General features: G+C 47.1%; 1 protein-coding gene across 1 annotated transcript in view; it reads right to left on the bottom strand.

Annotated features, from left to right (window-relative positions):
* The window catches only part of LOC137547435 (hepatic and glial cell adhesion molecule-like), a 97,212-nt gene that overhangs the window by 15,312 nt on the left and 56,007 nt on the right, over positions 1-25,893 (bottom strand). The window contains exons 7-10 of the mRNA XM_068271022.1: positions 24,131-24,181; positions 11,980-12,036; positions 11,725-11,781; positions 4,147-4,194 (exon numbers count right to left, since the gene is read on the bottom strand). Of these exons, the coding sequence (XP_068127123.1) occupies positions 4,147-4,194; positions 11,725-11,781; positions 11,980-12,036; positions 24,131-24,181 (213 nt within the window). The remainder of the gene's footprint in view (positions 1-4,146; positions 4,195-11,724; positions 11,782-11,979; positions 12,037-24,130; positions 24,182-25,893) is intronic.

The raw sequence follows: 25,893 nt of genomic DNA, 5'->3' as shown, positions 1-25,893 counted from the left end.
GGCTGTGCTCCCGCCCTCGGGACTATCGGGTGCTGTTTGACTGGACCAGGAAACTTTAAGCAGCGTGATTGGCGGTCTGGGGCAGCGCCCCCCGCCGGATTGGCTCTTAGATCGGCAAAGCTGTGCAGTGACTCCTTAATGGAGGAAGCTGCGCCGGCTGAAAGTTTGTTTCTAAAACGCTGGCAGACACGTGGATGGAGGAGAAGGACATCGCGATCGGGGGAATAAATAATGGAGGACACGTGGATGGAGGAGAAGGACATCGCGATCGGGGGAATAAATAATGGAGGACACTGGGATAGAGGAGAAGGAGATCGCGATCGGGGGATAAATGATGCGAAAACACAACCCAGCTACAAGTATGTATCACACTGGCGGACACAGGATGGAGGAAGAGGACATTGGGGATAAAAGGGAACACGGGTAACACAGTGATGAGATGCGGGGCTAACACACTGGCAGACACAGGGATTGAGAGGCAGGTATGAAAATGAAGTATTCGGACTATAAGACGCACTTACTTTTTCCCCCCACTTTTGGAGGAGAAAAAGTGCGTCTTATAGTCCGAAAAATACGGTATATATATATAATGCATACAGCCATCAATCAGAATGCAGTAACTGCTTATTAGGCATATCACAAACATATGTCTATACTATGAGAATAATACTGAATACTATATTCAGGGGCATTGTGATGAAGGAGGTGCACCAGCAACCAGCCTGATGTACGTTTCACTGCTGACAACGCTTCCTCAGAGGCCAGAGATGACAAACATTTACCTTCACATAAGTCTAATGGCAAATCATTCTCACATCAATTATGTCAAATACGATGTAAGTATTGGATGATCTAATTATGGATCCACAGTGACTCAACGTTATTTGTAGTTCCTTCACCACTTCAGGCTACAGCCCATTTTACCTTAAAGAAACACTATCAAAGTTTTCATTTCTCCATGAACCCCTTCAGGAGGCAGAGGGGACTCAGTGATAACACATAGTGGTAGTAAAAGAAAAAAATGCATCTGTCACTTTATCAGACCTTGTATAGGGCTAAGGGTGTCAGGTGAGGGGTTCTTTTATTCACCGTGGCAGAGGCTTCTCCTGTCACCGCGGCAACAGGCTTCTGATGTGCAGGAAGATTATTTCACACGCTATAGTGCCAGGGGGGTCAAACTCAAATACAAAGTGGGACGAAATTGTACACTGGGACCAAGTCACAGGCCAACCTCAATGTCTACTGGCCTTCTCCCTCCCTTATGCAGTTCCCAGGTGTCTAAATGCCCCCTCCCTCCCCTGTACAGTTCCCTGGTGTCTAGTGGTCTTCCCTCCCCATACAGTTCCCTGGTGTCTAGTGGCCCTCCTCCCTCCCCTGTACAGCTCCCTGGTGTCTAGAGGTCCTCCCTCCTCTATACAGTTTCCTGGTGTCTAGTGGTCCCCCCCTCCCCTTTGCTGTTTCCTGGTGTCTAATGCCTCCTCCCTCCCCTGTACAGTTTCCTGGTGTCTAGTGGTCCTCCCTCCCCTATACAGTTCCCTGGTGTCTAGTGGTCCTCCCTCCCCTATACAGTTCCCTGGTGTCTAGTGGTCCTCCCTCCCCTATACAGTTCCCTGGTGTCTAGTGGTCCTCCCTCCCCTATACAGTTCCCTGGTGTCTAGTGGTCCTCCCTCCCCTATACAGTTCCCTGGTGTCTAGTGGTCCTCCCTCCCCTATACAGTTCCCTGGTGTCTAGTGGTCCTCCCTCCCCTATACAGTTCCCTGGTGTCTAGTGGTCCTCCCTCCCCTATACAGTTCCCTGGTGTCTAGTGGTCCTCCCTCCCCTATACAGTTACCTGGTGTCTAGTGGTCCTCCCTCCTCTATACAGTTACCTGGTGTCTAGTGCCCCCCTCCCCCCCTATACAGTTCCCTGGTATCTAGTGGCCCCATCCTACCCTATACAGTATCCTGGTGTCTGGAGGCCCTCTCCCTCCCCTATACAGTTCCCTGGTGTTTAGTGCTTTCCCCCTCCCTCCCCCACATGGCTTCTCTGGTGTTCCAGGGCTTCACCTTCAATATAGTTTCCCTGGTGGTCTGAAGTGGGTCAAACATAATGCAAAGTGGGGAAACCACTTGAGGGCCATATTTATTGGCTCAGAGGGCTAAATGCGGCCCACGGGCCGGAGTTTGACATGTATGCTATAGTGAGAAATTCATTGATTCATCCATTGAACTTCTCACACAAATCTGCCCACACATCAGAAGCCGTTCTCCGGTCCCCACAGCCAGCTGGATTGTTTATGTTGGACAGCGGAAAGTTGCCTCTCTGCACAAGCAATGCAGAGAGAGAGAGACATTCCTGCTGCCTGTGAAGGGAGAAGCCTCCCTCCCCATCATGCAAGTCTGATAACGCAAATGAAGATTGTTTTATTTAATCTTTTACTACCACTATCTGTTATTACCAAGTTCCTTCTGCTTCCTGAAGCGCTTCATGACAAAAGTAAAACTCTGATATTGTTCCTTTAATGTCAAAAGCCATTTTCCCTGTCATCGCTCCTCCCATTTATTTGGCCATAACTTTATCACTGCTTCTCACACGTATTGATCTAGATCTAGTTTTTTTCACCACAAGTTAAAGGGGCACTATGGTGAAAAATTGTAAAATTTTTCGCCATAAGTAACAGGTTACAGAAGTGACAGGCTTTGGACTAGTGCATCTCTTCATAGGGGATTCTCAGCAAGGCTTTTATTCTGTATAAAGATATTCCCTAAAAAGGATTTAAACAATGATGCTGGCCAGCTTCCCTGCTCGCTACACAGGGTTTTGGCAGTTGGACAGAGCAACTGCCTTTTGAAAATAAATAAATCCCTGAGAATCCCCCATGAAGAGATGGACTAGTCCAAAACCTGTCACTTCTGTCAGATTTCTACTACCTACTGTAAATGACAGCAACATAGGAGAAAAGTCATTTATGGCTCATTTTACTGTGGAAAAAATGTACTTTATATTTGTCTAGGTTGGCACATATTTTAAAATTTACAATTTTTCACCATAGTGCCCCTTTAACTTGTGGTGAAAAAAACAAGATATAGATTATTCACGTGTGAGAAGCAGTGATAAAGTTATAGCCAAATAAATGGGAGGAGCGATGACAGGGAAAATGTACGTATTTGTATATGTTTGCACATATTTAAATTTTTAAAATGTTTCGCCATAGTGTCCCTTTAAGCTTTTTGGGACTGATACTTGTTTTCAGTAATTACTTTATTTTCTATGCATTTCTTTATTTTCTATGCATTTTATAGGGAAAAAACAAGAAAAATTAAGAAAAAATACACTATTTCTCCAATCTCATCATATATCGCTTTAAAATAAGCAATGCTACTACAAATAAAACCCACGCATTTTATTTGTCCATAAGTCCGGGCTATCCCAACATTTACATTACTTTCCTTTTACAATGTATGGCGGCAATATAATATCTGGACGTAAAGGTGTGTTTTAGTACATAAGGGATTGCAATTGACCAGACACAAAAAAAACCCAAAACAACAGTAATATACCCTCATGACATACATATTAATTTTGTTTAAATAAAAAAATGTGTAGTGTGTGCAATTTAACTTTTCACCACTAGGCACTAGTAACACTACCCTGGTTTACCAGGAAGGGTTTCATTTTTGTTTTCCACTTTACGTTTTTCTTCCGTGTTTATGAATAGGGTCATATCCATTCACTCCAGGCACTGCAATTGGTTCGGGGAACCCTAGGTTCTGCTCCCGAATCGCCACTATTGGAAAGTGGCCAGGTAATAGCGGGGGTCACATGGACATGCACACGCACCCGCAGCTACAGTACAGGACATGTATATGCGTCCAGTTAGAATTCAGAGGTGTCTATCTGGACGACTATAGTGGATAAAGGTGCTTATTACTATTCTGTGCCCTCTTCAGCAGATCTGGTCCCCCTATAGTAGCTGTGGCCCCCTTGTGTTAGAACACATGTTCCCCACCTCCTCTCCCCAGAGACACACCTCCTCTGCTCAGACACACGCCTCCTCTCCCCGGACACACAACGTCCTCTCCCCAGACACATGCCTCCCCTGCCTCCTCTCCCTAGAGATATGCCTCCTCCCCCCTAGACACACGCCTCCTCTCCCTGCACTCACCTTCTTGATCCGTTTCTATTTTCTCATTCTTGTTTGCAGCTGGTGTTTCTGAAAATAAGAAAAAATATTGTTAATAAAATGTTATATTATTTCCCATTAGAAAGATAAGCTGCCTGCCCCCCTGTGACTATCATACAGATTTACTGACACAGTGCCAGACAAGAGGACCCAGAATTCAGGAAGAAGTCCGTCTAGATGGCAGTTTAGGCTATTCTGACTATAAACATCTGCAGAGTGACATACCGTATCCTTCGGGATCTAGTGTTAGGTGGTGCTGTATGTTTCTGTGGCCCATTTTCATAGATTATTTATTATAAGTTAAAGGGAAGGTTCAGGGAGGGTAGTGAAAAAATAAAAATCAATTTCCACTTACCTGGGGCTTCCTCCAGCCCGTGGCAGGCAGGAGGTGCCCTCGCCGCCGCTCCGCAGGCTCCCGGTGGACTCCGGTGGCCGACCCGACCTGGCCAGGCCGGCTGCCAGGTCGGGCTCTTCTGCGCTCCAAAGTGTGTGTCACTCGTGTGTGCTGACGTCATCGGACGTCCTCCAGGCTGTACTACGCAGGCTCAGTAGTTCTCAGTAGTTCTGCGCCTGCTCAGTACAGTCCGGAGGACGTCCGATGACGTCAGCGCGCTCGCGTGGGACGCAGAAGTGCCGGGCCTTGGAGCGCAGAAGAGCCCGACCTGGCAGCCGGCCTGGCCAGGTCGGCCACCGGGAGCCTGCGGAGCGGCGGCGAGGGCACCTCCTGCCTGCCACGGGCTGGAGGAAGCCCCAGGTAAGTGGAAATTGATTTTTATTTTTTCACTACCCTCCCTGAACTTTCCCTTTAAGCTTTAGGCATCTCCATCTCTTCCAGGGAAGGGCTTTCGTTAGGGGCTGTTTAGCAGCTCTTGTGTTTTGAGATTGGATACCCGTTTATCTAAATGTGTGTTGACCCTCATACTACAAGAAGGTGGTAAAATTGGCCAATCAAAATTGAAGGAGGTGCGTACCAGGCTTAGCTGGCGAATTCCTCATAAGGTGCAAATTGTGTAGACAAGTTGAGTCCCTAAGGCAACTATTAATGGAATTTGTTTTTTAACTATTTTTTTTTTTAACATGATTGTTTGGTAACTGAGGTGGGGGGCTTTGGAAGGGATTAATTGTAATATTTTTTTTAATAGAATGTGTAGTGTGCAATTTAACTTTTCGCCACTAGATGGCACTAGTAACAATACCCTGGTTTACCAGAAAGTGTTTCATTTTTTTTTTCTTTTCACTTTACTTTTCTTCAGTGTTTATGAATGGACGTGGCCCCTGGTCGGGGTCATGTCCATTAATTCCAGGCACTGCGATTGGTTCGGGGAACCCTCGGTTCCCCTCCCCAATTGCCACTATGGAAAAGTCGGCGGGTAATAGCGGGGGTCACATGGACATGCACACGCACCCGCAGCTACAATACAGGACATGTATACGCGTCCAGTTAGAATTCAGAGGTGTCTATCTGGACGACTATAGTGGATAAAGCTGCTTATTACTATTCTGTGCCCCCTTCAGCAGATCTGGTCCCCCTATAGTAGCTGTGGCCCCCTTGTATTAGAACACATGTTCCCCGCCTCCTCTCCCCAGAGACACACCTCCTCTGCTCAGACACAGGCCTCCTCTCCCCGGACACACAACGTCCTCTCCCCAGACACACACCTCCTCTGTCTGCCCTCCCCAGACACGCTTTCTGTGCCCAGACACACCTCCCTACCTCCTCTCCCCAAAGACATGCCTCCCCTGCCTGCTCTCCCCAGACACGCCTTCTCTGCACAAACGCCTCCTCTCCCAAGACACGCCTCCTCTGCCTGCTCTCCCCAGACACGCCTACTCTGCACAGACACACGCCTCCTTTTCCCAGACACTCCTTCCTGCCTCCTCTCCCCAGACACACCTCCTCTCCCCAGACACACGCTTCCCCCGCCTCCTCTCCCCAGACACACGCTTCCCCCGCCTCCTCTCCCCAGACACACGCTTCCCCCGCCTCCTCTCCCCAGACACACGCTTCCCCCGCCTCCTCTCCCCAGACACATGCTTTCCCCGCCTCCTCTCCCCAGACACACGCTTCCCCCGCCTCCTCTCCCCAGACACATTCCTCCCCACCTCCACTTCCCAGAGACACACCTCTTCTGCAGACACACGCCTCCCCTCCCCAGCCACACGCCTACCCGCCTCCTCTCCCCAGACCCACGCCTCCTCTCCCCAGACCCACGCCTCCTCTCCCCAGACCCACGCCTACCTGCCTCAGACACACGCCTCCTCTCCCCAGACACACGCCTCCTCTCCCCAGACACACGCCTCCCCGCCTCCTCTCCCCAGACACACGCCTCCCCTCCCCAGACATACGCAGAATTTCTCATAAAGTGCATATTGTGTAGACAATGGGGGTAGCATGGGCTAGCAGCAGTTACATGATCCCTGCCGTCTCAGACAATGGGGGGATAACATGGGCTAGCGGCAGTCACATGATCGCTGCCGTCTCATACAATGGGGAGGTAACATGGGCTAGCGGCAGTCACATGATCGCTGCCGTCTCAGACAACGGGGGATAACATGGGCTAGCAGCAGTCACATGAGCACTGCCGTCTCTTATTCAATGGGGGTAGCATGGGCTAGCGGCAGTCACATGATCCCCGCTGTCTCTTAGACAATGGGGGGGGGGGGGTGTAACATGGGCTAGCGGCAGTCGTGTGTGTGTGTGTGTGTGTGTGTGTGTGTGTGTGTGTGTGTGTGTGTGTGTGTGTGTGTGTGTGTGTGTGTGTGTGTGTGTGTGTGTACAGTGTATGTGCCACGATCACTCGAAAACGCCTTGACGGATTCAAACGAAACTTGGTATACAGATCCCTTACTACCTGGGATGATATGTTCTGGGGGTCTCATGTCCCCCCTGCACCCCTGGGCGGAGTTACAAACAGCAAATCAGATTTCACCCATTCAGGTCAATGGAAAAAATGGAAAAGGCTGCCATTCTCACAGTAATCAAGCCAGAGTCCCCACACTTGGCGCAGTTGGTCACTTGGTGACCGAGGTTACAAATCAAAAGTGGGCGGAGCATAAAACAGCCAATCAAATTTCAGCCATTCATTTTTAATGGTAACATGCAAAATGCAGCAATTCTTACACTTCATCGCAGGATTTTCAAACTTGGCACACTTGGTCATTGGGTGAATGAAATTAAGATTCAGGAAAGTGGGTGGAGCCTACAACAGCCAATCAAAAATCACCTATTGATTTTCAAGGTCAATATTTAAACTGCTGCCATTCTTACACTGTTAATGGCAGAGGCTTCAAACTTGCTACAGTCGGTCATTGGGTGACTGAGACCCAAATTCACTAAAGGGGCGGGGCCACAAACAGCCAATCAGATTTCCTTGGTGGATGAACTGCTTCCTTTCACACATTTTTGATATCAGGAACCTGAAATCTTATCAACTTGGTCATTGAGTGACTGTGTGTCCAGGTTACAAAAAGTGGGTGGAGCCAAAAACAAATTTCACTGGGAAAATATAAACTGCAGCCATTCTTAATATTCAGAAAAGTGAGTGCAGCCTTCAACAGCCAATCAAAATTCACCTGTTCATTTTCAAGGAGAATATTGAAATTGTTGCTATTCTTGCACTGTTAATGGCACAAGCCTCAAACCTGGTACAGTTGGTCATTGGGTCACTGGGGTTCATTTTAAGAAAGAGGGTGGAACCACAAACAGCCAATCAGATTTGATTAATTTCAATGGGAATATACAAATGATTGATACCAAGGACCCCAAAGCTCATAAACTTGGTAACTGAGTGACTGCATGTGAAGGTTAGAAAAACTATTTTTTTTTACATGGGAAAATATGTAAATATACGTTTGGGAACCCTGCCAATAACCGTGTAAGAATGGCTGCAGTAGCCATTCTTACACGGTTATTGGCAGGGTTCCCAAATGGCCACTAGGTGACTGGAATTAACATTCAAAAATGTGAGTGGAGCCCACAACAGGTAATCAGAATTAACCTATTGATTTTCAAGGGGACTATTCACATTGCTACTATTCTTACAAACCTGATACAGTCAGTCATTGGGTGGCTGGGGTCGAAAATTCACTAAAGGGGGCGGAGCCACAAACAGCCAATGAGATTTGTTAGATTGATTTCAGCCATTCTGTTATTGGCAGGGTTCTCAACCTTGACAAAGTTGGTCACTGGATGACTGGGACTAATATTCAGGAAAGTGGGTGGAGCCTACAGCAGCCAATCAAAATCCACCTATTGATTTTCAAGGGGAATATTTACATTGCTGCCATTCTTACACTCTAATGGCAGAGGCCTCAAATCTGGTACAGTCAGTCACTGGGAGACTGGGGTTTAAATTCTGAAAAGGGGGCGGGCCACAAACAGCCAGATTTTTTTTTTTTATTTCAATGAGAAAATGCATCTTATTGATGCCAAGGACCCCAAAGCTCATAAACTTGGTCATTAAGTGACTATATCAAGGTTAGAAATAATGGGCGGAGCCAAAAACAAGTAACTTTTTACATGGGAAAATATAAACTGCAGCCATTCTTACACTTTTGATGGCAGGGTTTTCAAACCTCACACAGTTGGTCACTGGGTGAATGCGATTAAGATTAGGGAAATGGGTGGAGCCTACAACAGCCAATCAAAATTCACCTATTGATTTTCAAGGGGAATATTTAAACTGCTGCTATTCTTACACTTTTAATGGCAGGGTTCTCAAACTTCACACAGTTGGCCACTGGGTGAATGCCTGGGATTAATATTCAGAAAAGTAGGTGGAGCCTATAACACCCAATCACAATTTGCCTATTGATTTTCAAAGGAAATATTGAAACTGCTGCCATTCTTACACTGTTAATGGCAGAGACCTCAAACCTGCTACAGTTGGTCATTAAGTGACTGGGGTTCAAATTCACTAAATGGGCAGAGCCACAAACAGCCAATCAGATTTATTTGCTGGATAAACTGCTTTAATTCACACAATTTTGATGCCAGGAACCCAAAAGCTCACATACTTGGTCACTGAGTGACTGTGTGTCAAGGTTACACAAAGTGGGTGGAGTCAAAAACGGATTTCCATGGGAAAAAGTAAACTGCAACCCTTCTTCACTGATAATGGCAGGGTTCTCAAACTTTGCACAGTTGGTTACTGGGTGACTGGGATTAATATTAAGGGATGTGGGTGGAGCCTATAATAGCAAATCAAAATCCACCTGTTGATTTTCAAGATGAATATTAAAATTACTGCCATTCTTACATTGTTAATGGCACAAGCCTCAAACCTGGTACAGTTGGTCATTGGGTCACTGGGTTTCAAATTCAGAAAAGTGGGTGGAGCCACAAACAGCCAATCAGATTGGTTTCATTTCACGGGGGAAATACAAATTATTGATGCCAAGGACCCCAAAGCTCGCAAACTTGGGCATTGAGTGACTGTGTGTCAAGATTACAAAAAAGTGGGTGGAGCCAAAAACAAATTTCACTGGGAAAAATTTAAACTGCAGCCATTCTTACACTGTTAATGGCAGGGTTCTCAAATGTTGCCCAGATGGTCACTGAGATTAATATTCAAGGATGTGGGTGGAGCCTATAATAGCTAATCAAAATTCACCTGTTGATTTTCAAGGGGAATATTTAAATTGCTGCCATTTTTACATTGTTAATAGCAAATGCCTCAAACCTGCTACAGCTGATATTGGGTGACTGGGTTTCAAATTCTGGAGAGGGGGTGAAGCCAAAAAACAGTCAATCTGATTTGTTTGATTTCTATGCGAATATAGAAATTATTGATGCCAAAGACCCCAAAGATTACATACTTGGTCATTGAGTGTTTCTGCGTTAGGATTAGAAAAAGTGGGCGAAACAAACACCAGCCAAATACATACCCGGGCAACGCCGGGTCATCAGCTAGTCCATAATAAAAATAATTACTGTATTTGCGTGTGCTGCTGTGAAACATGTATGTATGTGTCCCAACATATAAAATCACAGAGTGTGCAGGGAAAGTGCGTACGTGGAATGGAAGCTTGTCATACATAACGAGGGGAGGATCACATGAGGAGGAGCATTGCAGGAAATGAACAGTCAGTTCTGGTAAACCTGAAGTCTCCGTTTTCATGAACGTTTGATACTTACCCAAGGGGAGGGGAGTCACTGGATGACCAGGAGGCCTCTGGCGTCTCCTCCGCACCACCTCCACTGGGTGGACCCTGTGACAGGCCACTCCCCTTTGTGAAGGAGTGTGGCTGTATGGCCCAGGTGGAGGGAGGTCACTTGGTGATCCGGAGGCCTATAACTTCTCCTCCACACCTCCCCTGGGCGGGCTCTGACCGGCCACTCCCCTTTGTGAAGAAGTGCGGCTGTTAGACCCAGGTGGAGGGAAGTCACTGGACGATGAAGAGGGCTCTTGTGTCTCCTCCTCCACACCTCCCCTGGGCGACCCTCTGACAGGCCACTCCCCTTTGTGAAGGAGTGCAGCTGTACGGCCCAGGTGGAGGGAAGTCACTGGATGATCCGGAGGCCTCTCATGTCTCCTCCTCACCACCTCCCCTGGGCGGATCCTCTGACAGGCCACTCCCCTTTGTGAAGAAGTGCGGCTGTTAGACCCAGGTGGAGGGAAGTCACTGGACGATGCAGAGGGCTCTTGTGTCTCCTTCTCCACACCTCCCCTGGGCGGACCCTCTGACAGGCCACTCCCCTTTGTGAAGGAGTGCAGCTGTACGGCCCAGGTGGAGGGAGGTCACTGGATGATCCGGAGGCCTCTCAGGTCTCTTCCTCACCACCTCCCTGGGCGGGACCGTCTGACAGGCCACTCCCCTTTGTAAACAAGTGCGGCTGTACTGCATCTACGCTCCTGGAGGAACGGCAGGGCTTTTTTACGAAAGGGAGTGCGTCCAAGAACACATATTGCTCGTTACATACGTTCAGAGGGTTGAAGCGTGGCAACAGCAGGGCGAGGGGGACACAGGATGCCTCTCTCTGTCCCCCCGAGACTACAGGTTCACTTTAAGCTTTTATTTATTCTGACACTGGCATTAAAGAGACTCTGAAGCGAGAATAAATCTCGCTTCAGAGCTCATAAATAGCAGGGGCACGTGTGCCCCTGCTAAAACGCCGCTATCCCGCGGCTAAACGGGGGTCCCTTCACCCCCAACCCACCCCCCGCAAAAGAGTGTCGTAGAAAGGTCGCAGATTTATTGCTTCCTGGAGGCAGGGCTAACGGCTGCAGCCCTGCCTCCAGTCGCGTCTGTCAGCGGCGCATCGCCGCCTCTCCCCCGCCCCTCTCAGTGAAGGAAGACTGAGAGGGGCGGGGGAGAGGCGGAGATACGCGCTGACAGACGCGCGTGGGCAGGGCTGCGGCGGTTAGCCCTGCCCCAACCAGGAAGCGCTCCCCCGCTGCACCGAGGGGGATTTAGGGGTGAAGGGACCCCCGTTAAGCCGCGCTATAGCGGCGTTTATGAGGTCTGAAGCGAGATTTATTCTCGCTTCAGACTCTCTTTAATATTACAGTAGGCATTAGCAGATCCGATTGGCTGCTGCCCCACCCCCCCTCTGCTTACCTTTGGCATTCGGCGCAGGATCCTCCCCCCGTCTCGTTTCCTTCCCATCCGCATTTCCTGCAAATATTAGCGAGTAAAAAAGTTGTCACTTATCTTGGAGATTTCCTTCAATAGGGAAGGTCAATGTGATGCAAATGCAATGGACTATTTATTCTGACGCTGGCAATAATATTACAGTAGGCAATGGCAAACACAGCTGAATGTTGGAGAGCTAAAAGAAGAATCTGATTGGCTGCTACCCCCCCCTCTGCTTACCTTCGGCATTCAGCGGACGAGTCTCCTCCCGTCTTGTTTTATTCCCATCCGCATTTCCTGCAATTAGTGAGTAAAAAATTGTCACTTATCTCAGATATTCTTTCAATAGAGTTGGTCAGTGAGATGCAAATTCAATGGAATTGGGCCAATCGCATTAGGCAGAAAGCGCATGTGACTGGCCACCTTCCAAGCACCATACAATTTGCATTATAGTTGCATGCAAGCCGGAATAATGATGTCATTGAGCGTCTCTGGCTGCACAATATCCGCACAGACACAGCAGTAAATCTCCGCCTCTGTCAGTGAAAGAAGACTGAGAGGGGCGGGGAGAGGCGGAGATTTACTGCATTAGAGGCAGAGCTACTGCGCACACCTCTGCGTTCTGCACAATATTGCCCCGGGATTTCGGGGGGATAAATACATCGTTCTGCCGCGGGTATACGACGAAACAGCTGTGAGCTTAACGCTTAAAGGACACCCGAGGTGACATGTGACATGATGAGATAGACGTGTATGTACAGTGCCTAGCACACTAATAACTAGGCTGTGTTCCTTTTTTTTTTCTCTGCCTGAAAGAGTTAAAAATCAGGTATGCAAGTGGCAGTTCCTGTCTGGGTCGGGCCCTAGTGTAACCCTCACTGATAAGGAATTGCAGCCATAAAACACTTTTGTGGCAGTAAATGGCTTCTAAGACCCGGAAAGAGATAAAAAAAAGGGTCAATAGTTCATATATTTTAGTTTTAGCATACTTCAATTAATGTGTCATTGAGAAAAGGCCATGAAACAATAAATATAAAATAAAACTGTGGGATAACTTTAAAAGTCATTTTTAGAAGGAGGACAGATACAATTGTTTCTCAGGTTTTTTTTCCGCTTCGGATGTTCTTTAACCTCCCTGGCGGTAAGCCCGTGCTGAGCACGGGCTATGCCGCGCAGGGGGATTTCTCAGGCCCTGCTGGGACGATTTGTACACTTTTTGTTTTGCAACACGCAGCTAGCACTTTGCTAGCTGCGTGTGCAGTCTGATCGCCGCCGCTCCGCACCGATTAGGTGCCTCCGCTCGCCCCGCCCCCCCCCCCTTCCCCCGTGCGCTGCCTGGCCAATCAGTGGCAGGCAGCGCTAAGGGGTAGGCCGGGACTCCCAATGACGTCGATGACGTCGGTGACGTCATGCCGCCCGTCGCCATGGCGACGGGGGAAGCCCTCCAGGAGATCCCGTTCTTTGAACGGGATCTCCTGAACTCCGATCGCCGGCGGCGATCGGAGGGGCTGGGGGGATGCCGCTGAGCTGCGGCTATCATGTACCGAGACTTTGTCTCGCTACATGAAAAGAAAAAAAAAAAAAATTTAAAAAAAGAGTTTGCTGCCCCCTGGCGAATTTTTTGCAAACCGCCAGGAGGGTTAAAGAGTAACTGTCAGGCATAAAATAAAAAAAAATCAATTCTTTATTTTTATCTGGTAAACAAGTAATAAGGATGCTAATCAGGCAATCCAAAAGTTAAAATCACTATTACTTTTCTTGTTGATAAATTAATTTGGTACACAGAAAATTTGGCACACAAAAGAGAAGTTGCAGGGCATGCTGGGTTGTCTTTTTTTGCTTCTCTACTTCCCCTCAGACTTAACTAATGCAGTCTGATTGGTTGAAGCTTCTTTCCCTCCTGTTTTCCCCTCCCACACCTCTGTTCCTCTCTGATTGGCCAAAATGTCTCAGGCTGAAACAATGCACTTTCTATAGCAAGGGTGTCAAACTCAAATACAAAGTGGGCCGAAAATGTACACTGGGACCAAGTCGCGGGCCAACTTCAGTGTCTATTGGCTCCTTTTCTCCCTTCTAAGGTGTCTTTCCAGGTGTCTAATGGCCCCCCTCCAACCCCTATACAGTTCCCTGTTGTCTAGCGGTCCTCCATCCCCTATATAGTTCCCTGGTGTCTTGAGGCCCCCACCCTCCCCTATTCAGTTTCCTGGTGTCTAGTGGTCCTCCTCCCTCCCCTATACAGTTCCCTGGTGTCTAGTGGTCCTCCCTCCCCTATTCAGTTTCCTGGTGTCTAGTGGCCCCCACCCTTCCCTATACAGTCTCCTTGTGTTTAGTGCTTTTCCTTACATCCCCCATATGGCTTGCCTGGTTTTCTAGTGCTCCGTTTCACCCACAGTATAGCTTCCCTGGTGGTCTAAAGTGGGCCAAACATAATGCAAAGTGGAAAAACCACTTGAGGGCCAAATTTAATGGCTCTGAGGGCCGGATTTGGCCCGTGGGCCGGAGTTTGACATTTGTGTTCTATAGGGAAGGGCGGGCAAATCAGGCAGAGGAGACTAAGGGCGGATATTACATCACGACTGGCTTCAAAATAGCCACAGTAAATATGGAAACTGTCTAGAATAGGATGCTCTACTTTTCCTTTATAAAATTCACAGGAATCATAACGTGGACAGTGCAATACATCTGTAAGTAGAGCAAGTATTCATCTACCGTATATACTCGCAAGCAAGCCGACCCGCATGTAAGCCGACCCCCCCACTTTTACCCCAAAAAACAGGAAAAAATGATTGACCCTCATGTAAGCCGGGGGTAGGAAACGCTGGCCGCGTGATCCCCCCAGTATGTCCCAGTATAGCTAGTATAGTGCCCAGTATAGGTAGGCAGTGCTCAGTATAGCAAGTAAAATGCCCCAGTATAGCTAGTATAGTGCTCAGTATAGCTAGTATAGTGCTCAGTATAGCTAGTATAGTGCTCATTATAGCTAGTATAGTGCTCATTATAGCTAGTGAAGTGCCCCAGTTTAGCTAGTATAGTGCTCAGTATAGGTAGGTAGTGCTCAGTATAGCTAGTAAAATGCCCCAGTATAGCTAGTATAGTGCTCAGTATAGCTAGTATAGTGCTCAGTATAGCTAGTATAGTGCTCAGTATAGCTAGTGAAGTGCCCCAGTTTAGCTAGTATAGTGCTCAGTATAGTGCCCCATTATAGCTAGTATAGTGCCCCATTATAGCTAGTATAGTGCCCCCAGTATAGCTAGTATAGTGCCCCCAGTATAGCTAGTATAGTGCCCCCAGTATAGCTAGTATAGTGCCCCATTATAGCTAGTATAGTGCCCCATTATAGCTAGTATAGTGCCCCATTATAGCTAGTATAGTGCCCCCAGTATAGCTAGTATAGTGCCCCCAGTATAGCTAGTATAGTGCCCCATTATAGCTAGTATAGTGCCCCCAGTATAGCTAGTATAGTGCCCCCAGTATAGCTAGTATAGTGCCCCATTATAGCTAGTATAGTGCCCCCAGTATAGCTAGTATAGTGCCCCCAGTATAGCTAGTATAGTGCCCCCAGTATAGCTAGTATAGTGCCCCCAGTATAGCTAGTATAGTGCCCCATTATAGCTAGTATAGTGCCCCATTATAGCTAGTATAGTGCCCCATTATAGCTAGTATAGTGCCCCCAGTATAGCTAGTATAGTGCCCCATTATAGCTAGTATAGTGCCCCATTATAGCTAGTATAGTGCCCCATTATAGCTAGTATAGTGCCCCATATAGCTAGCATAGTGCCCCATATAGCTAGCATAGTGCCCCAGTATTGGTGGGTGGGTGGGTAGGTGCTGTCCCTCCCCGCTCCCCCTGCGGCCGCCGCTGATGCTATTACCTTAGGCGGCGCCGCTGATGCTATCCCCGTCCTCCTCCGGTAGTAACTCATTCACAGCAGCGCGCCTCTCGCTGCTGTGATGACGAGGAAACCATAGAGAGCGGCTTCCTGTAGCGCGATGCCGTTACTATGGGAACCGCTCTCTATGGTTTCCTGCGTCATCACAGCAGCGAGCGGCGCGCTGCTGTGAATGAGTTACCGGAGGAGGACGGGGATAGAGGCAGCGGCGCCGCCTAAGGTAATAGCAGCGGTGGCCGCGGGGGGAGCGGGGAGGGACAGCACCTATCCACCCACCCACCCATGACTCGCAAGCAAGCCGACCCCCCAACTTTTGGCCCACTTTTGGGGGGTCAAAAATTCGGCTTGCTTGCGAGTATATACGGTACTTATATATTTGTTTTTTCCTGAGATAGTATGGCTGACAGTTCCTCTTTAAGACAACTGCAAGAGAAAAAGAGGTAATTGTGACGAACATTACGGAAAGTCGTGCGCGTAAATGCCAACGATTTTCGCATGGTCGTGCACAGTTACTGTCAGCCCTGGGTAGAATAACAAATACCTTTCTTTTGCTCTTCTTCTGAGAGCATTGCAGAGAGTACAGTGACCTCCCCCCCCCCCCCCACATCCTGTTCAGGTCAGGAAGGAATTTAGCAAGTGGCTAACTCCCCTGGGGAGCAGCCATTTGGTCGCTCAGCTCATCTCCACCAAACCAGCTCAAACTGGTTGAGATTTAAAATTTCCCTCCAAGCTCATAGCTTCACACAATGGGAACATTTACTTTATTAATAAATCAAAATAGGTTTGGCACAGCAAGACCAAAATTACATTTCCTGATACCTAGGAAACAGGTCTATAATTCACATGAATTATCATTCTCTAGCTATCAGGAATCCATATAGAAACCACTTTATCCGGCATGCGTAGAGCGAATTCGTTAGACTAGGCATGTATAGCCTCATTTAATACAGAGTCGCATGCTGCTTATGAATATGGGCTCGGATTTGCGATACACTAATCTTGGGCCGAGTCACACAAATTATTAATAAATTGGTACATTTCTTGCTCTAAGTCTGAGGCAACCTGGCTTCCAGGAGGGAACCCTGCCTTAAACACGCCTACTTTCCAGGTAGTGACCGCCCCAAAACTCAGGTCAGTAAAAAGTGTTTGCGAGGAACTCCGCCTCAGTTCTTCAATTTCCATCTATCAGGGAAGTCCAGACATGTGCTCAAGGAGAACCGGGCGCATGTTGTGTACAAAGGACTTTTAACCTGAATGCCTACCTTTAAACTGGACTATTTTTCTTCATGCTTCAAATGGGCTGCTCAGCTAACTAAGTAAGAACTTTCTGATTTTATTCCTTTTTATTTTTAAGCCCTGTGTTTATGTGTTAATAGGTGTATATAACTGTATGTAATGCATTTTTGTTATTAAAAGTTTAAAAATCGTTTAGCGGTTATGACCTGTTGCTGAACATACACAATCGTACCTATTCTCCTGAACTCGCTACCCTGTGTTTAATAGAAGTATACATTTATAACCCGTATGCGTGAATCCGGCTCAGATAGTCAGATCTGACCCAGATTCCTGCATACTGCTAAGGGTTAATAGAGCGTTCTCCAAGTCCTAGTATAATTACAGTAGCGGGCTGTGTAACTCGCTTGGTGGCAGATCTTTGAATTGTATTTGTGTGTGGTGAGTCGGTTGATATCAGAACGCTCCCTTCGCGAGTCAGTTCATCAAATTGCGAACGCGGGTTACCCTTCGTGATGAACAAATGACCGTGTGAGAGGATTTCTGACGCTGATCGACTGACCCACCCGCAGACCGGCCTAGCGGTCTGTGACATTTGGTCGGCAGCTTATTGGGATTTGTGTATGTTCAGAACATCAACGGCAACGTTATTTGATTAACCTGCCACAACAGATCAAAAATCTGTGGTCGATAACCGGTGCATTACCATTTATATAGGCTAAACGTGTAGCACAGAGTTCCCCCCCCCAATCTCTTTTCCTATCCTATCTTTTATTTGGCAAAAATGGCTGCAGCAAGATACAAGAAAATGTCAGTGGCAGATCTAGTAAACTTGTGTGAGGAAAAAGGCATTGTGACTTATAGAAAAAAGAAATCGCAATTGATCGAGGACTTGTTGCGACTGAATACCCAGCCGGAGCAGATGCTGGGAGAGCACACTCCTGGTTCAGACGGTGCTGTAACTGGGGCAGAGGAAAGTGAGCAGTTGGACTATTTGAGGACCAGAGGTTTACACCCCCTTAGTGACCAGGCCATTTTTTACAATTCAGCACTTCACAATTTTAACGGTTTATTTGCTCGGCTATACAACATAGCACCCAAATGAATTTCACCCCCTTTTCTTCTCACAAATAGAGCTTTCTTTTGGTGGCATTTGAATGCTGCTGCGCTTTTTATTTTTTATTTTATAATGATTAAAAAAAACAATTTATGGAAAAGAAAAACAAAACACTTTAACCACCCCCGCCCACCACCCAAATTGGCCATAAGATAAATACACTACACTAACATCTAACATAGACATATGGCTATAGCAGGGATTAGATTGTGAGCCCCTCCGGGGGACAGCCCTGCGTAAGATGTCAGCGCTATATAAACAATGTTTTTGTTAGATATCAAAAAACCAGCTGCGGCCCACTTTGTTTACTCCCGTGTAAACTCGCTCCTCGTGAGATGACGCCATATAGCATCACTAAGGAACAATGGAGCCACTCTGCGGCTGCCAATCTGCGTTAGGCGGTCGCAGAGAGGTTAAATGTCCTAACTAGAGGCGATGTGCCTGGATATGTATTTTTTCTTGTTACTGACCCCTGTGGCTAGGGTCTAATTCAGTGCACTCCCTCCTTCCCCTGTATGTGTTTGTCAGCATGCACACAGCTTATGCTGGTGTATGTGCATGGTGCACATGGACACATAACGTTAGCTCCCTTGTGCGATTGGTAAGATCTGTGCCAGGAGAGGAAGTTAGGATGTGTGCTCCTAATCCATTGATAGGTTTGATGCAATGAATGTGTTTGCATGTCTGCACTATGCATGTTACAGGGCCAGAGTTAGGACACCTATGTTTACCTGGGTACTTCTACGCAGTATAGGTGACTAAGCATAAGAATGCATTCTTCTGTGAACTAAAACCCCAGCTTTTAACTTAGCTGTAGGGATAACAGTTGTGCCTGGATGAGTGAATCTGTGAATGCATTTGTTTGAACATTTGCATGCGAGAGTGCGAAGGGTTAATAGATTTTTGCTGTTTTCTAGCCACACCCCCTTCAGCACCTCCCTTTCCTTAATAATTTATTTAATATCCTAACTAGATGTGATGTGCCTGGATATATGTATTTTGTTATTGTTACTGACCCCTGTGGCTAGGGTCTAATCCAGTGCCCTCCCTCCTTCCCCTGTATGTGTTTGTCAGCATGCACACAGCTTATGCTGGTGTATGTGCATGGTGCACATGGACACATAACGTTAGCTCCCTTGTGCGATTGGTAAGATGCACTATCTGTCCCAGGAGAGGACGTCAGGATGTGTGCTCCTAATCCATTGATAGGTTTGATGCAATGAATGTGTTTGCATGTCTGCACTATGCATGTTACAGGGCCAGAGTTAGGACACCTACGTTTACCTGGGTACTTCTGCGCAGTGTAGGTGACTACACAAGGGAATGCATTCTTTTGTAACCAAGACCCCGGCTTTTAACTTAGCTGCGGGGATAATAGTGGTGCCTGGATGATTGGGGAATTACCCAGACAGGCTCCTCCCCTGCAGCAGACATATGAGAGGTTGTGGCCCAGACAGGCTCCTCCCCTGAAGCAGACATATGAGAGAGGATGTGGCCCAGAAAGGCTCCTCCCCTGCAGCACAGATATATGGGAGGGGCATGGCCAAGTCCGAATCCTCCACTGCAGCACAGAATTATGGGAGAAGGCATGGCCTAGACAGGCTTCTCCCTTGCAGACATATGTGAAAGGGTGTGGTCCAGAAAGGCTCCTCCTCTGCAGCTGACATGTGAGGGTGTGGCCCAGAAAGGCTCTTCCCCTGCAGCACAGACATATGGGAGGGGGCATGGCCAAGTCAGAATCCTCCACTGCAACACAGAATTATGGGAGAAGGTGTGGCCTAGACAGGCTCCTCCCTTGCAGTAGAGACTATGGGGCAGGGCATGACCCAGAAAGCTAGAAAGCTAGGAAAGAGCAGTCTTGGTAGCCTGTGCAAAAGAGAGTACTGCTGAAGCTGCAAGACCTCAAATATTAAAGGGAACTCAAGGTGGAAGCAATATGGAGGCTGCCATATTTTTTTCCTTCTAAACTATGCCAGTTACCTGGCAGCCCTAGTGGTCTTCTGCCATAGAGTCAAAACCCTGAAACAAGCATATGGCTAATCCAGGAAAACCTTAGTCTGTGTATCTGATCTGCTGCATGCTTGTTCAGGGACCATGGCTAAAAGTATTAGAGGCAAAAAATCAGCAGGACAGCCAGACAATTGGTATTGTTTAAAATAAATATGGCAGCCTCCATATACCTCTCACTTCGGGTTCCCTTTAAAAATGTGCAACTTATTTCCTGAGAAATATTTTATTCAAGTCCTGGAACTGGACTATACATTGTAAATAACACCTCCTGCAATTTGCTTTGGGAAATCTGCAGCTTGTCCTGTGTCCCAATAGCTCTACACTGTTACAAAGCATGAGACTGGCTAGCTGTGCCTCCAACACAAGCAGAGACAGGTTCAGTCACATGTATTTGGCTCAGAGATTCATCATCCTCATCATCAGCGATGATAGTAATCTGCTAGTAACAATTATGCAAAATTTCAGAGAAAATTTTCACAAAAAAAAACGGCCATACGCAATTACAATTTGGAAATTTCGATTGATTTTGCATAATCAATTCACAATTTCCCATAATTACACCAACCGAAAGACCTTGTAGTTTTTGAGAAAATCTATTTTAAAAAATTCAAAGAAAAATGTTTTTTAAACTCAACTAAAATTTTATTTTACCAAGTTTAAAAAACATTTTCTGTGAGATTTTTAAAATACATTTTCTCGAAACCTCCAAGGTCTTTTTGAAAAATTATTTGTTTTGACTGGTTTCCACTGCTCCCTTAGGCTCCCTGCACATTGCAAATCAGTTTTGCGATTCCGATTCCGTTTTTCAATTCCGATTTTCCCTGAATGCAATCGACAGAAAAACGGAGGAAAAAAACGCAGCATGCAGTTACGATTAAAAATCAGAATCGGATGTAAAAAAACGATTGAAAAAAAATCGGAATCGCATGCAGTGTGCAGGGAGCCTTATAGCGATTTTAGTAACGATACCATGTATGGGGACTTTGCTACTAACCTCTATAGTTGGCATTAAATTATGGTTCCCGATTAACAAAAGGATGTCATTGCTGCAGAATTATTTTACCTTTGTTCACTCAGCCAAATGTCGTATGTGTCCTAAATAGCACAACGTATAATATTGTGTTCACTGATGCGCAGCCCCCCATATACTGTCCTTCATGGACCAACACTTACCAATACAGTTATTGAAGCGCCGAAGCTATGCCGATATCATCAGAAGATGTGTGTATGAGACGTGTATGGCCATCTGGGGTGAGTAAAGCCTGGCGCTATGCCGATATCATCAGAAGATGTGTGTATGAGACGTGTATGGCCATCTGGGGTGAGTGAAGCCCGGAGCTATGCCGATATCATCAGAAGATGTGTGTATGAGACGTGTATGGCCATCTGGGGTGAGTGAGGCCCGGAGAGATGCCGATATCATCAGAAGATGTATGTATGAGACGTGTATGGCCATCTGGGGTGAGTGAAGCCCGGAGCTATGCCGATATCATCAGAAGATGTGTGTATGAGACGTGTATGGCCATCTGGGGTGAGTGAAGCCCGGGGCTATGCCGATATCATCAGAAGATGTGTGTATGAGACGTGTATGGCCATCTGGGGTGAGTGAAGCCTGGAGCTATGCCGATACCATCAGAAGATGTGTGTATGAGACGTGTATGGCCATCTGGGGTGAGTAAAGCCTGGCGCTATGCCGATATCATCAGAAGATGTGTGTATGAGACGTGTATGGCCATCTGGGGTGAGTGAAGCCCGGAGCTATGCCGATATCATCAGAAGATGTGTGTATGAGACGTGTATGGCCATCTGGGGTGAGTGAAGCCCGGAGAGATGCCGATATCATCAGAAGATGTGTGTATGAGACGTATGGCCATCTGGGGTGAGTGAAGCCCGGAGCTATGCCGATATCATCAGAAGATGTGTGTATGAGACGTGTATGGCCATCTGGGGTGAGTAAAGCCTGGCGCTATGCCGATATCATCAGAAGATGTGTGTATGAGACGTGTATGGCCATCTGGGGTGAGTGAAGCCCGGAGCTATGCCGATATCATCAGAATATGTGTGTATGAGACGTGTATGGCCATCTGGGGTGAGTGAGGCCTGGAGAGATGCCGATATCATCAGAAGATGTGTGTATGAGACGTGTATGGCCATCTGGGGTGAGTGAAGCCCGAAGCTATACCGATATCATCAAAAGATGTGTGTATGAGACGTGTATGGCCACCTGGGGTGAGTGAAGCCCGGAGAGATGCCGATATCATCAGAAGATGTGTGTATGAGACATGTATGGCCATCTGGGGTGAGTGAAGCCCGGAGCTATGCCGATATCATCAGAAGATGTGTGTATGAGACGTGTATGGCCATCTGTGGTGAGTGAAGCACGGAGCTATGCCGATATCATCAGAAGATGTGTGTATGAGACGTGTATGGCCATCTGGGGTGAGTGAAGCCCGGAGCTATGCCGATATCATCAGAAGATGTGTGTATGAGACGTGTATGGCCATCTGGGGTGAGTGAAGCCCGGAGCTATGCCGATATCATCAGAAGATGTGTGTATGAGACATGTATGGCCATCTGGGGTGAGTGAAGCCCGGACAGATGCCGATATCAGAAGATGTGTGTATGAGACGTGTATGGCCATCTGGGGTGAGTGAAGCCCGGAGCTATGCCGATATCATCAGAAGATGTGTGTATGAGACGTGTATGGCCATCTGGGGTGAGTGAAGCCCGGACAGATGCCGATATCATCAGAAGATGTGTGTATGAGACGTGTATGGCCATCTGGGGTGAGTGAAGCCCGGACAGATGCCGATATCATCAGAAGATGTGTGTATGAGACGTGTATGGCCATCTGGGGTGAGTGAAGCCCAGAGCTATGCCGATATCATCAGAAGATGTGTGTATGAGACGTGTATGGCCATCTGGGGTGAGTGAAGCCTGGAGAGATAACGATATCATCAGAAGATGTGTGTATGAGACGTATGGCCATCTGGGGTGAGTGAAGCCTGGAGAGATAACGATATCATCAGAAGATGTGTGTATGAGACGTATGGCCATCTGGGGTGAGTGAAGCCTGGAGCTATGCCGATACCATCAGAAGATGTGTGTATGAGACGTGTATGGCCATCTGGGGTGAGTGAAGCCCGGGGCTATGCCGATACCATCAGAAGATGTGTGTATGAGACGTATGGCCATCTGGGGTGAGTGAAGTCCGGAGCTATGCCGATACCATCAGAAGATGTGTGTATGAGATGTGTGGCCATCTGGGGTGAGTGAAGCCTGGAGCTATGCCAATACCATCAGAAGATGTGTGTATGAGACGTGTATGGCCATCTGGGGTGAGTGAAGCCTGGAGCTATGCCGATATCATCAGAAGATGTGTGTATGAGACGTGTATGGCCATCTGGGGTGAGTGAAGCCTGGAGCTATGCCGATATCATCAGAAGATGTGTGTATGAGACGTGTATGGCCATCTGGGGTGAGTGAAGCCCGGGGCTATGCCGATATCATCAGAAGATGTGTGTATGAGACGTGTATGGCCATCTGGGGTGAGTGAAGCCCGGAGCTATGCCGATATCATCAGAAGATGTGTGTATGAGACGTGTATGGCCATCTGGGGTGAGTGAAGCCTGGAGCTATGCCGATATCATCAGAAGATATGTGTATGAGACGTGTATGGCCATCTGGGGTGAGTGAAGCCTGGAGCTATGCCGATATCATCAGAAGATGTGTGTATGAGACGTGTATGGCCATCTGGGGTGAGTGAAGCCTGGAGCTATGCCGATATCATCAGAAGATGTGTGTATGAGACGTGTATGGCCATCTGGGGTGAGTGAAGCCTGGAGCTATGCCGATATCATCAGAAGATGTGTGTATGAGACGTGTATGGCCATCTGGGGTGAGTGAAGCCCGGAGCTATGCCGATATCATCAGAAGATATGTGTATGAGACGTGTATGGCCATCTGAGGTGAGTGAAGCCCGGAGCTATGCCAGTATCATCAGAAGATATGTGTATGAGACGTGTATGGCCATCTGGGGTGAGTGAAGCCCGGAGATATGCCAGTATCATCAGAAGATATGTAAAACTACAGATTGTAGGATCTGATCTGTTATACACACCAGTCAGACTCATTCCCTCACCTTGCTGCGCCTCTTTATCTTGTCCGTCCGGAACCCCATGTCTTGGGTTTACTGAAAATATTTTAGAGAAGAAATATTAGCTGAAGAAAAAAACTGCTGGTGTTAGTTTTATCTTAATTGATGTGAGTAGACTAAATAAACATCACTTAAATGGAATTTTAAGTGAAAAAAAATAAATAATTTTTTTTTGGGTTTTGGTTTTCCTTATAAAAAGTCTTATGATGTGTCTTTCAGAGATCTGATCTCCTTCGTCAGGGATTTTACAGAGATGAGCTGAAGTGACAATGTACAGGATATCTACACATTCTGAAGATAGGAAATACACAGATAATATGTGAGTGGTGTTACCAGCAACCCCCGACACACGGCATTGCTCCTCCCTCGCATGCCTGACTCCTCCCGATTCCTTAATCTCACCTCTCATTGGCCACCACTGCTCCCTCTCACCCTCCTGACTCCTCCCGATTCCCTAATCTGACCTCTCATTGGCCACCACTGCTCCTCCTCACCCTCCTGACTCCTCACAATTCCCTAATCTCACCTCTCATTGGCCACCGCTGCTCCTCCTCACACTACGGACTCCTCCCGATTCCCTAATCTGACCTCTCATTGGCCACCACTGCTCCTCCTCACCCTTCTGACTCCTCCCGATTCCCTAATCTCACCTCTCATTGGCCACCGCTGCTCCTCCTCACACTACGGACTCCTCCCGATTCCCTAATCTGACCTCTCATTGGCCACCACTGCTCCTCCTCACCCTCCTGACTCCTCCCGATTCCCTAATCTCACCTCTCATTGGCCATCACTGCTCCCCCTCACCCTTCTGACTCCTCCCGATTCCCTAATCTCACCTCTCATTGGCCACCACTGCTCCCTCTCACCCTCCTAACGCCTCCCAATTCCCTAATCTCACCTCTCATTGGCCACCACTGCTCCTCCTCACACTACTGACTCCTCCCGATTCTCTAAGATCACTTCTTTCATTGTCCTCCAAAATCTAGCGATTTTAGCAGCCAATACACTAATAGACAGATCTCTCTCTGATTGAGTCTGATTGGAAAGAGATCTGTTGGCTGCCATAAGCGGTAGGCTGATTCCCGATTGATTTTAGCATGACCTTTTTTTGGCAAGGGCCTTCTGACGCTGCTGAGATTTGATTTCATGCATTTTCCATTACCATGCTTCTATCACGATTTTGTGCTAACCGATGGGTGTATGACGCAATTGTGGTGTGTAACTGTAATGTTTGACAGAAAAAAAGTGTGAAAAAGTGTTGAATTGCTACATCGCAAAACAAAGGAAAAATGGCAAAGCACCATGATTGCTCTGAGATTTTCTTGGGCTCCTTTTGGCTTGGCCTAAATGCCAGTGCAGGACAAATGGCGTTTTCGTAAAAATCAAACCACAGAAGTGGGAAATGGGCACTGCGATAACTATGCGAACCACGGTGCCATGGTAGTCAGAAAATAGGATGGAAACGCTGCAAGTGGTACAGGGCCCTTGACCAGTTCAGGTTCCTTGATACAGCAATAACTTTTTCATTACTTATACCATCAAAGTGATATACGGTACCTATTTCTTTTTTTTTTTTCTAAGGGCTCATTCACACTAGTAGATGCTTTGAAATGAATTAAATGTATATAAAAAAAACATGAATTTGTCAGTATGTTTTTGTGCATTTAATGTAACGTTTCCATGCATTTCTATGCTTTTTACTGAATTGTCAAACCACTGTGAAGTGACATAAATGGAAAGGAAACCAG

Source organism: Hyperolius riggenbachi, chromosome 2, assembly GCF_040937935.1.
Source record: "Hyperolius riggenbachi isolate aHypRig1 chromosome 2, aHypRig1.pri, whole genome shotgun sequence".
Classification (NCBI taxonomy): domain Eukaryota; kingdom Metazoa; phylum Chordata; class Amphibia; order Anura; family Hyperoliidae; genus Hyperolius; species Hyperolius riggenbachi.
This window is presented reverse-complemented; position numbering and strand designations above follow the sequence as displayed.